Source organism: Haliaeetus albicilla, chromosome W (genome assembly GCF_947461875.1).
Source record: "Haliaeetus albicilla chromosome W, bHalAlb1.1, whole genome shotgun sequence".
NCBI classification, from domain to species: domain Eukaryota; kingdom Metazoa; phylum Chordata; class Aves; order Accipitriformes; family Accipitridae; genus Haliaeetus; species Haliaeetus albicilla.
Window position 1 is genome coordinate 28,804,421 of NC_091515.1, and position 13,648 is coordinate 28,818,068.

The window sequence follows — 13,648 nt, forward strand, 5'->3', positions numbered from 1 at the left end:
ATCCACAAACACCTCGTCCTCTTCCTCCACCTCGTCCTCTGCCTGCTGTTCCTGCTATTACGGCCAACAATCTATTTTCTCTGATTTTCCTCTCCTCTTTTTCCCTGTTATTATATACTTTCCATGCTGCCTCCAACATTTTATTCAGACTCCTTGAATCCTCTCCCTCCAGCTTCTGAAGTTTCTTTCTTATGTCCGGTGCCGATTGTCCCATAAAAATCAAAGCCAACTGTATCTGAGCCGCCTCTGTATCTACTCTTAAATCAGTATATTTTCTGGCAACCTCCTTCAGTCTTTCCAGAAACGCAGAGGGAGATTCATTCTTATCTTGTCTCACCTCATATAGTTTAGACCAATTCAAAGATTTAGGCATAGCATGTTTAACTCCATATAAAATCCATTTCTGATACCGAGTCAACCTTTCGCTATGTTCCCTGTTATTTGGATCCCACTGCGGATCCCCAGACGGAAAGTTCTGCTCTAATGTTCCACCTGTTGTCCCCCTCAGTACAGCCACTTCTGCCTGTGCTTTGCCAGTCTTTAATACCATCTGCTTTTCTGTATCATCTAACAAATTATCCAAAAATCACCTGTAAATCATTCCAGTCTGGATTCTGTGTTCTAATTATAGTATCCACCACTCTGCCTACTCTCTCAGGATCTTCTCTATATACTCCAGCTGCCTGCTTCCAAGCCATCAAATCCGTAACCGAAAAGGGCACTTTTACATACACCAGCCCATCGTTACCGACTCCCTGCCGCAGGGGAGCTATTGTTGCTATTGTTTATACCTGCTGTCGGGTCCTTCGAGAAATGGGGGTATGAATTACAACTTCAGACGGTCCTTCCCCCACATCCTCTATTCCACTACTTTCTGGTTCTTCCATCTGTTCTCTATGCTCTCGACCCCAATTTATTCCTCTCCTGGGAGGGGATATATCCAACTCTGGCCCTTCATCCTCTTTGGGGGTAGTTATTTTCTTTAAGCACTCTTTTCCAACATCACATGCCAAACCACATTTCTTTTCTTTCTTATCAGAAGTTATAGCCATTACCAAATTGTCCCTACTAGTCAGCTTGCATTCATTCTGCCAATCCCGTCTCTGTCTTAAATAAAAAAATAAATCCACCTATGGTATTTCACTCCATTTCCCTTCTCTTCTACAAAACAACATTAACTACAGAATGGTGTTATAATTCAGTGTCCCATTCATGGGCCACTTTTCCTGATCCTCTAATATATACAGAGGCCACCAATGATTACAGTACTCAATCATCTGACTTTTCCGCAAATCATCATGCAATTCACCCCAATGTGCTAACAAACATCCCAACGGAGATGCTTTCGGTATCTTTCCATCAGTAGATAAATTTCCCATACTCTTACTCTTAAATAATTTGGCCAATGCCATTATATTTATACCCACTACCAAATATCTATTAAATATATATCGAGTATCAAAAATCAATAATCAATTATCAAATGTCAGATACCAAACCAAATATCAAATACCAAATACATATATTAAATGCCAGATATCAAGCGAATACAAACAACAGTTGTTGCCAGGTAATGGAGTCCACCTGCTTGTCTAGGGCACGGACAGAACCGACTTCCCTAGGCAAGAGTCATAACCAATATCCCCTGGCAAGATTATTAACCCACAAAATGTATTCACCCTTTATAAAACTTCCAACCTCAGTTGGAGGCACTACGTCTCACACTTACAACACTCACACTCACATATAACACACTATACCACACTCTTAATTCTGATTTGTGATACTTCCAAATACATTAAATATCTCACAAAGATACACATATACTCTCAAAAATTCCTTGGAATTGGGACTCAAACCCAAAGTTTCCAAAATGCTTTTGAAGCTGGGACTCCAACCCAGAATCCTCAAAAGCTGTGGGACTCTAACCCACTCCCAAATTGTCCAACCCAGCAATAGCTTTCGCTTATGTCTTACGGGCAGACGCCTAGGCTTTCACTTCAGGATCCTTTAGTCCAACCCTGCGCAGCTTTCGCCGCGTCTGGCAGGCAGACGATACCGGTGGGACTCTAACCCACCGGGGGGACTCTAACCCACTGTCCTTAATGTTTAAAAAAAGAAGTGTCTTACCAAAATCCAGGGGACGTCGCAAAGAGCCTTATGGATCGGGGATCGATGGGTATCCCCGAGAAATCCTCGGTGCCGGCAGGAACCGATCGGGTCCCCGACTCCTCCGGTCTCTCTCAGTGAGGTCCCATCTGGGTCGCCAGAAACTGTTGCCGAAAAACTCGGAATAAAGAACTTATCAACACCAATTTAGTGTAGATAAGCAGACACTTCTTTATTGACGGCCGGGTGCGCGGGTGAGTCCTCTCACGAACCACGCACACCTGAACACCAAAACAATACACCTTATATTAAAACTTATTCATGCATATTCATTAGATTTCCAGGAAAGGTTATGCATATTCATTAGATTTCTAGGAAATCATTAGCATATGTAAATGTCCTTTACGCAGGCGCAGTGAAGCCCTCTGGTGGTCTTCAGGAGCCCTCTGGTGGTCTTTCATAGTCTTCCTCACTCGTCCGCTTCTTGACCTCTCAGGTGTTTCCAAGCAGCAAACTGGTGTCCATAACGGTTTCCTCAGTTTCTAAAACAAACACTACAAGGCTACCAATCTTTGTCAAAGCTTCTGTGGTTAAATGATTTTAAACAATACTTGAATTCTTATGGTTACACATTATACATTTTCTAAGTTCCTAAGTTCCTATGGCTACATTTCAAACTTAACACTCCCATACCTATGCTTCATAATTTTCTACTTTTTAATCAAACCAAACTCCTTTATAATTAGATTTTTATTTCTTTTATCAAAATATTTGCAACATTCCCCCCCCTTTGAAAGTGTTGAAAAGTATTTCAATACTTTCACATTATTTACACATAACATTTATCCACTACTATCTTGAGAGTTAATATTTGTTTCAAAGTCAGTTTTAAAGTCTTTGGGTCACGGCTAATAATCTTCCATGGAGTAGGTGCCTTCTTCACTCAAGTGTAGTGTATCCAAGCATCCGATTCTGCAATCTTAATAGCCGTGAAGGTGGTTAACAGTATCTGGAAGGGTCCTTTCCAGCATTCCTGCAGGGGTTCAGAAGCCCACGTTTTCACATAGACATAATCTCCTGGTTGAAAGTCATGCACTGGAGCTTCCAGGGATAATGGTCTATTCCACACCACTGCTCTCCGAATTGCAGTCAAAGTTTTTCCTATGGAAAGCAGATAGTTATACACATCTTGTTTCCCTTTTACATGCATGTTTGGGTTAGGTTCTGGGGATTCATAAGGTTTTCCATACAATAATTCATAAGGGCTGACTGAGGTTCCACTCTTTGGCTGTACTCTGATTCGTAATAATGCCAATGGAAGTGCTTGAGGCCATTTTAAATTAGTCTCTTGGCAAATTTTACTTATTTGCCTTTTTAAGGTTTGATTCATTCTTTCTACTTTCCCACTGGATTGTGGCCTCCATGGGGTATGCAAATCCCATGTGATACCCAAAATTTTGCTAACATTTTGGACTACTTCTGCGACAAAGTGTGGACCTCTGTTAGAAGAAATTCCAATAGGAACTCCAAACCTTGGAATTATTTCTTGTAGTAACCACTTGACTACTTCCTTTGCTTGTGTGGAACAACAGGGAAAAGCCTCCGGCCGTCCTGTAAAAGTATCAACCCCCACCAGGATGTATCGATACCCATTTTGCCTAGGTAGTTCTGAAAAATCTACTTGCCAATAATCTCCAGGCTCTGTACCAGATTTTATTCGACCCATTTGAACCTTTTTCCTGATTACTGGATTATTTTTCAAACATGCTTCACATTTTGCAATTATTATTTTAGCCATTCCTAACATTTTGAGCGATACCACCTGTTTTTGCAAAGAAGTTACTAAGGCTTCTGCTCCCCAGTGGCATTCCTGATGCTTTGTTTGAATTATTTCTCTCATCAAAAAGGGTGGAACTACTACCTGCCCTTTAGGTGTTACCCACCTTCCGGCTAGGTTTTTCTTAGCATTTAATAATTGACCTAACTTATTATCCTCTTCTGAATATTTTGGTTTTTCCCTAGGAAGGGTTACTGTTTTGGAAGGAATTCATGCCATTTGGAATGCTCGTTCCTTTGCTACCTTCCTTGCCGTTCGGTCGGCTAAATTATTTCCAACAATTTCCTTTGTGTTTCCAATTTGGTGTGCTTTACAGTGCATGATTGCTACCTGTTCTGGTTTTTGAACTGCTTGTAATAGTTGTAAAATTTCATCTTGGTGTTTAATATTTGATCCCTGAGAGGACAATAATCCTCTTTCTTTCCACAATGCTCCATGGACATGTACCACTCCAAAAGCATACTTTGAGTCTGTCCAGATGTTTACTTTCTTCTTTTCGCTCAGTTCTAAAGCTCGAATCAAAGCAATAAGTTCCGCTTTCTGAGCTTAGGTGGTACTTGCCAATGCTCCTGCTTCTATAACTGTGGTGTCTGTTGTTACCGCATATCCAGCGTATCGAATTCCTTGCTCCACAAAGCTGCTACCATCTGTATACAGTTCCCAGTCCGGTCGCTCCAATGGTACATCCTTCAAATCTTCACGACTGGAATAAACATACTCAATAGCAGCCAAGCAATCATGTTCCAATTGTCCTTCTTCCTGTATGGAACTTAAAAACACCGCTGGATTTACCAGGTTAGTTGTTTTCAAAATTACATCATCTTGTTGAGTTAATATTACCTGGTACTTCATCATTCTGCTCGGAGATAGCCAGTGTCCCCCCTTTTGTTCTAAAACAGTTTTCACCATATGTGGGACATAGACTGTTATTGTTTTTCCCAAAGTCAATTTCCGAGCTTCTTGTATGATCATTACTGTTGCAGCCACTGCTTGAAGGCAATTTGGCCATCCTTTACTCACTGTGTCCAGTTGTTTGGAGAAGTATCCAACTGGTCGTTTCCAGCTTCCCATCTTCTGGGTTAACACACCAAGCGCCAGGCGTTGTCTTTCATGAACAAACAACTGAAAATCTTTAGTTAAATCAGGAAGGCCTAAAGCAGGTGCAGACATTAAAGCGCGTTTTAACTCTATAAAGGCCATTTGCTGTTTTGGACCCCAAACAAAAGAAGAGTTCTTTTGGGCCTCATACAATGGTTTAGCTATTAGACCATAGTTCATGATCCAAAGACGACACCACCCTGCCATTCCCAAAAACGCTCTAAGTTCATGGATATTTTTCGGCTCAGGTATACCACAAATGGTTTCTTTGCAACCTTTTCCCAATTGTCGCTGCCCTTTTGAAATCTCAAAGCCCAGATATATCACAGTCTGACATGCTATTTGGGCTTTCTTCCTGGATACCTTGTACCCATTTAGTCCCAGAAAGTTCAAGAGGTCAATGGTTACCTGTATGCAGGTAAATCTTTCTTCTGTAGCAATCAGTATGTCATCTACATATTGTAGAAGTAAATGTTCAGGCCTCGGTTTGTCCTGTTTCCAGATTTCAAGCTCTTTTGCCAGCTGGTTTCCAAAAATTGTCGGGCTATTTTTAAATCCTTGGGGTAGTCTTGTCCATGTTAACTGCATCTTTCGCCCGGTTTGTGGATTTTCCCATTCGAAAGCAAACAACTTTCTGCTTTCCTTCTCCAAAGGTATGCAAAAGAAAGCATCTTTCAAATCAAGCACTGTAAACCACTGATGAGTCTTCTTTAACGCTGTTAACAACGTATAAGGATTTGCAACCACAGGATATATGTCCTTGGCTATTTGATTCACTGCTCTCAAATCCTGCACTAACCTGTATTCACCCGAGGGTTTCCTGACTGGTAAAATAGGAGTATTATATTCAGATTCACATTCCTCCAAAATTTTGTACTCTAAAAATTTGTCAATCAATTTCTTCAGCTCCTGCCTAACTTCTGGTTTGATTGGGTATTGTTTAATTTTTACTGTTCCTGCATCTTCTTTTAAATCTATTTTTACAGGCGCTGCTAATTTTGATTTACCAGGAATATCTGTTTCCCATACTGTAGGAATCACTGCAAAATCCACCTCCGGTGGAATTTCCTGCTCCTCCACTTTTCTTGTATCATCAAGATTTCTCCTGTTCTTGACTCAGGTATTTTCAAAAAAATTTCTCCTTCCTCAAAAACAATTTGTGCATTTAATTTAGATAACAAATCTCTTCCTAACAAGGGTATCGGACATTCTGGTACATACAAAAATTCATGTGTAATTATTTTATTTCCAAATTTCAAATCCAGAGGTTGCAGGAATGGTCTGTTTTCCTCTTTCCCTGTTGCTCCTATTATATTTGCTGGTTTTGTTCCAATTTTTCCTTTACAAGTATTCAATACCGAAAATGTTGCTCCTGTATCCACTAAAAACTTAACTTCCTTTTCTCCCAGCTTAATTATAACCAGAGGCTCAGCTGGGCTCCCCTCCGGTCCCCTTCATTCATCCAAAACCATCATTCTGGCTACCTCCTTCTGAATATTTCCTCCTGAACACTGCCCATTTTTAGGACAGTCTCTTTTCCAATGTCCTTCCTCCCTACACAAAGCACGCTGATTCGCTCCTAAGGGGGTGTTAAAATTCCGATTGCTAAAATTCATTGATCCTCCCCATCCACAAACACCTCGTCCTCTTCCTCCACCTCGTCCTCTGCCTGCTGTTCCTGCTATTACGGCCAACAATCTATTTTCTCTGATTTTCCTCTCCTCTTTTTCCCTGTTATTATATACTTTCCATGCTGCCTCCAACATTTTATTCAGACTCCTTGAATCCTCTCCCTCCAGCTTCTGAAGTTTCTTTCTTATGTCCGGTGCCGATTGTCCCATAAAAATCAAAGCCAACTGTATCTGAGCCGCCTCTGTATCTACTCTTAAATCAGTATATTTTCTGGCAACCTCCTTCAGTCTTTCCAGAAACGCAGAGGGAGATTCATTCTTATCTTGTCTCACCTCATATAGTTTAGACCAATTCAAAGATTTAGGCATAGCATGTTTAACTCCATATAAAATCCATTTCTGATACCGAGTCAACCTTTCGCTATGTTCCCTGTTATTTGGATCCCACTGCGGATCCCCAGACGGAAAGTTCTGCTCTAATGTTCCACCTGTTGTCCCCCTCAGTACAGCCACTTCTGCCTGTGCTTTGCCAGTCTTTAATACCATCTGCTTTTCTGTATCATCTAACAAATTATCCAAAAATCACCTGTAAATCATTCCAGTCTGGATTCTGTGTTCTAATTATAGTATCCACCACTCTGCCTACTCTCTCAGGATCTTCTCTATATACTCCAGCTGCCTGCTTCCAAGCCATCAAATCCGTAACCGAAAAGGGCACTTTTACATACACCAGCCCATCGTTACCGACTCCCTGCCGCAGGGGAGCTATTGTTGCTATTGTTTATACCTGCTGTCGGGTCCTTCGAGAAATGGGGGTATGAATTACAACTTCAGACGGTCCTTCCCCCACATCCTCTATTCCACTACTTTCTGGTTCTTCCATCTGTTCTCTATGCTCTCGACCCCAATTTATTCCTCTCCTGGGAGGGGATATATCCAACTCTGGCCCTTCATCCTCTTTGGGGGTAGTTATTTTCTTTAAGCACTCTTTTCCAACATCACATGCCAAACCACATTTCTTTTCTTTCTTATCAGAAGTTATAGCCATTACCAAATTGTCCCTACTAGTCAGCTTGCATTCATTCTGCCAATCCCGTCTCTGTCTTAAATAAAAAAATAAATCCACCTATGGTATTTCACTCCATTTCCCTTCTCTTCTACAAAACAACATTAACTACAGAATGGTGTTATAATTCAGTGTCCCATTCATGGGCCACTTTTCCTGATCCTCTAATATATACAGAGGCCACCAATGATTACAGTACTCAATCATCTGACTTTTCCGCAAATCATCATGCAATTCACCCCAATGTGCTAACAAACATCCCAACGGAGATGCTTTCGGTATCTTTCCATCAGTAGATAAATTTCCCATACTCTTACTCTTAAATAATTTGGCCAATGCCATTATATTTATACCCACTACCAAATATCTATTAAATATATATCGAGTATCAAAAATCAATAATCAATTATCAAATGTCAGATACCAAACCAAATATCAAATACCAAATACATATATTAAATGCCAGATATCAAGCGAATACAAACAACAGTTGTTGCCAGGTAATGGAGTCCACCTGCTTGTCTAGGGCACGGACAGAACCGACTTCCCTAGGCAAGAGTCATAACCAATATCCCCTGGCAAGATTATTAACCCACAAAATGTATTCACCCTTTATAAAACTTCCAACCTCAGTTGGAGGCACTACGTCTCACACTTACAACACTCACACTCACATATAACACACTATACCACACTCTTAATTCTGATTTGTGATACTTCCAAATACATTAAATATCTCACAAAGATACACATATACTCTCAAAAATTCCTTGGAATTGGGACTCAAACCCAAAGTTTCCAAAATGCTTTTGAAGCTGGGACTCCAACCCAGAATCCTCAAAAGCTGTGGGACTCTAACCCACTCCCAAATTGTCCAACCCAGCAATAGCTTTCGCTTATGTCTTACGGGCAGACGCCTAGGCTTTCACTTCAGGAGCCTTTAGTCCAACCCTGCGCAGCTTTCGCCGCGTCTGGCAGGCAGACGATACCGGTGGGACTCTAACCCACCGGGGGGACTCTAACCCACCGTCCTTAATGTTTAAAAAAAGAAGTGTCTTACCAAAATCCAGGGGACGTCGCAAAGAGCCTTATGGATCGGGGATCGATGGGTATCCCCGAGAAATCCTCGGTGCCGGCAGGAACCGATCGGGTCCCCGACTCCTCCGGTCTCTCTCAGTGAGGTCCCATCTGGGTCGCCAGAAACTGTTGCCGAAAAACTCGGAATAAAGAACTTATCAACACCAATTTAGTGTAGATAAGCAGACACTTCTTTATTGACGGCCGGGTGCGCGGGTGAGTCCTCTCACGAACCACGCACACCTGAACACCAAAACAATACACCTTATATTAAAACTTATTCATGCATATTCATTAGATTTCCAGGAAAGGTTATGCATATTCATTAGATTTCTGGGAAGTTATTAGCATATGTAAATGTCCTTTACGCAGGCGCAGTGAAGCCCTCTGGTGGTCTTCAGGAGCCCTCTGGTGGTCTTCCATAGTCTTCCTCACTTTGTCCGATAGTTGACCTTTCATGTGATTCTGCGCAGTATGATTTTCGCCATCATGTATTAGATTTACATAAAGTATATTCAATGTTAATTCTTGAATTTAGTATTTCTAGTGATTGGCCCTCAGTCACACCACCTTATCAATATTCTTATACTAAAACAATCGTTGGTTAATCTCACTTAACTCTACTGATTGGAATTCTCGTTAATTAGATCGAGGTAAAGCTTTACCAAAGCTTCCGTGGTTAACTGATTTCAGACAGTACTCGAATTCTTATAGTTACACATAATACACTTTCTTAAGTAAGTTCCTATTAAGTTGAAATTCTGACATCTGTTATCTAAGTTCTAAATGTTCCTACTAAATGATTTTAACCAATTCCTTCGGCCTTGGTACAGGGCTACACAGGGGATTTCACAACAGCTGTTAGTTGTTGGTTAAATACAATATATAATTTTGCTAAAATATTTCTTGTAGTTCCATATTCCTATTAAAATTAAATATAATCAGTTCTAACTAATAACAAATCAGTAACACTAGGGAAGGAGCATCGGATAAATACTCGCTGGATAATTCCATCATTTTAATTTTCTGTATAGCATTAATCTCTTTTGCCTCAGAGAGGCAAGTTTTGTTTCTTTTTGTTTTACAGAAGGACTCCGAGGGACGAATTATGAATCACTTAATTAGATTAGTAGTACTTTTTTGTATCTCACCACTAATCTGTAGCCAAAAGAATACAGAATGGCCACGGTCCCAAGCTATTGTCCAGTATACTTGGAGTATGGGACAGTATCCCAAAGACCGTCTCCCAAACTTAGCCACTGTAGTAATGCATGATTCTGAAGTGTACCACCCACTTGAGTGGGGGGAATGGGACAAGAAAGACTGGGTCCGTGTCCTGACTGGAACGATTGGAGAAAAAATCCAAGTGGGCTGCAGAAAGGTGGAAGGATGTCTTCATGAGAAAGCCTCTTCAATTACGATCTCTGGAAATCTATTGGACCCTAGTTCCAACATCACTGCGAAACTCTGTCCTACTACAGCATGGAGGTGTAACAAGCAGGATTCTCTCATTACGTGTTGCCGTCAAAAGAATGTCGGTAACTACTCCCTAGACCCAAGTACCACTAATGTTGAAATCACCAAATCCTGTATTAAGGAACAAGGAGATTGTTGGTATAATTTCACTTTGACCAAGTCAGTCTATGTGGTGTGCGATTGGCGATCTAATCCACCGACAGGAGGGCTATCAGGCCTAACATTTAAATTCAAAATTAATGCTGTAACTAGGCCTCTAGTGATGCTTGTTGCAGTAGTCACGCACAATGGCATAGATACCCTTTTCACGCTAACTGACAAAGATGAAGTTATACCCTCTTTCACAGTGGTACAAGGAAATAACATTACAATAAGATGCAGACTGATCACTTTAGGGACTAACCAGTGGCTGTTGTCAAATATATTACCAAAATGGGAAAAGGTAAATGTAAGGGACCACGAGTTGATTGAATCCACAGACAGTTATGGAATTGGACCACATGGCCCTATTTTGTTGTGTCAAAATCAAAACCTAGACTGTTGGCTAAATTTGACTGCTGTACAATACTCTTATAAAGTTATGTGTCGTAAAAATAACACTAAATACTGGAGAGAATTTAAAATAGATGTTGTAATACCTACTACTCAACCAATTGTCGTGCTTAGCCCAAAAACCTTTGAAATTGGACCATATGTGATCAGAAATACGGGCCTACAACAAATGTTGTTTAACCCGGCATGGTCTCTCAAGCAAGTTGAATTGTCGTTGCAGAACAATGTTTCAGACATTCAGCCAGCTTGCTCACCTTTCCTAAGGACCTCTTACGAGGGATGGACAACCTGGCTGCAAAAACGAACTCTTCCCATAAGAAGAACACGGAGAGACCTAACCGGTGTTTTGGGAACAGGATTGGGAGTTTTAAATAGCATCGATTCGGAAGTAATAATGAACAAGTTGGCTACCTCAGTTAGTGATTTGGCTAAATTACAACAGCCTTTGCGATCTTCTTTATTGGCTTTAGGGACTAACCAGTGGCTGTTGTCAAATATATTACCAAAATGGGAAAAGGTAAATGTAAGGGACCACGAGTTGATTACTGATGCACTTGGGGTGATCCAAAATAACCTCTCTTTGGCTCTCAGTTGTATCCAGGCTCAAATATGGACGCAGTCGGTAGCCGCCTCAATTATAAGAGAAGGTGAAGAAGGTATCCTCCCCACTGAAATTCGGAAAATAATTTGGGACAGTGCCACTGATTTTGAGAAGGAACTCCAATCCTGGTGGAATCTGGTGAACTTTACTTATGATCCCGTTACAAACCTAGCTACAATTTTTGTGCTTACTATATATAATGCTACCATATACCCAATTTATCCCATTATCGCATTAGGGTTGAACCACAACGGAACTATACTCTGTCCCTCTGAGCATAGAGTATGGGCCCGAAAGGTGGATGAAAAATGGCAAACTGTTAATTTGGAATCTTGTATTGTACGAGAACAACAAGGATTTGTTTGTGAAGGTAATGCAATTGAGGCGCAAGATATTTGTTTAGATACTGAACAAAATATCTGCCATTTTGAGATTCATCCTAATGAAAACCCTGAAACAGTACTCATATGTATATATATATCGGCAAAGGCTGTGTATGTTTGAGGACTGTTTGTGACTCTCTATCTGTAGATGAGGTAGTTGTAGAGACTAAAAATCATTCAAATTTCTGTGTTTGTAATTTTACTAAGATTGTCGGATGTGATTTTTCCTATTCGGCCCCGGTCACATCCCACCAACTTTTGCAATCTAACTATATGTTGACTGATGAATTGTTACCTATACCCATTGGAATGAATCTCACTTTGGTAAAACAGTTATTACAACACAAGGATTTGGTTGAGATTTTGGGAAAAATTAGGGAAAACGGACAGAAAACCTTAATAACTGTTCATCATGATGTGAAAGAAATACACCGAGTTTTAGAAAGAGTGCAAAAGGATGCAGAACATAGATGGCGGGACACACTTTTCGGATGGTCGCCTACTGCTACAGGCATCCTGAACACGTTGTGCCACCCCATCGTGGTTCTCTTGATATTGGTTTTGATCAGTTTGGTTTTGTCAGCAGTATTGTATGCCATAACCTGGAAAATGATGACTCGGTTAACACGTTTACATATAATATGCTTGATGTCCCATCCAATGTAGACATCCCCAAATCAATTGATAAACAGTTTTGATTGTAATTGATATCACTGTAATTGCCTTTCAATCTTCTCTCCTTCTCTTTCTCTCTCTTTTCTTTTCCTTTTCTTCTTTTTCTCCTTTATCATGCTACCACCAAGCGGTCCTGACGACCATGTTGAGCCACGGGGTGGTGTAAGAGTCGGTCAGAAAATCAGCATTGTCTCAACATTGTCATCAGGAACATGAACAGTACATTACCTGACAATGGCCTGTTTGGAGCGCAGCGGCCGGTCCCAAGGACGGAATGGGCGGTACGAGGTTCCTGGAAGGTACCTGACTGGAACCGTTAGAGATAACCGCATAGCTACTGTCAAAAAGGATGAATTGCCACTGTTGGCATAACACCGACGAAGAAATCATGAACTTTAGACGAACTTTGCTTCATTATAATAATACCAAAACACACCTCCTGGTCGAAGGCTACCCGCCTCCAAGACTAACCACGCCTCGGACACTGACCCCGCGCCTGCGTGATAGCCTCGCTTGAGAAGGGCGGAGATATGATAATTGTATTCTGAGAAGGGTGGAGACTCCTGAGGCAGAGGTGGAGCAAGGTGCGTTACTAAGCATAAAAGATGACTTCTGAACAACGGAAGTTGGAAGCTTCCCCACCAAGGACCACGACGATCGACGACGCAGCATCAGCTGGACCCGGGACCGTTAGGACGTCGTGAGATCAGCGGTGGTAGCTATAACCCCTCTTTCTCCTCTCTCTAAACCTAACTTTACTTTTCTCCTTTTTTTCACCCATCTCTAACTATCGCGTGCCTCCTCACAGGCAATGCAATAAAGTTTTACTGTGTGATTACTGCTATCCCCTTTGGTGTTGGTCACCTTAATTTTGCACTTTCGAGATCGTAGCAAACGAACCATCACGAGTCCACCAGGTGGACCGTGACAGAACCCCCGCCGAAAATGTTTTCGGTGCCGGCCGAGTCCCCGTCGAAAATGTTTTCGGTGCCGGCCGAGCCCCCGTCGAAAATATTTTTGGCGCAGGCCCAGCCCCCTTCAAAAATCTTTTCGGGGCAGGCCGAGCACCTGTCGAAAATTATTTCGGTGCCGGCAAGTCCCCATCGAAAACTTTTTCGGTGCTGGTCAAGCCCCCATCGAAAA

General features: G+C 41.4%; 1 protein-coding gene across 1 annotated transcript; it reads left to right on the plus strand.

Annotated features, from left to right (window-relative positions):
• Positions 1–10,874: 10,874 nt before the first annotated feature.
• Positions 10,875–12,496, plus strand: LOC138683395 (uncharacterized). Its single transcript, XM_069775109.1, is given in 2 exon segments — positions 10,875–11,912; positions 11,915–12,496. Coding segments are annotated over 2 exon segments (1,620 nt in total).
• Positions 12,497–13,648: the final 1,152 nt, after the last annotated feature.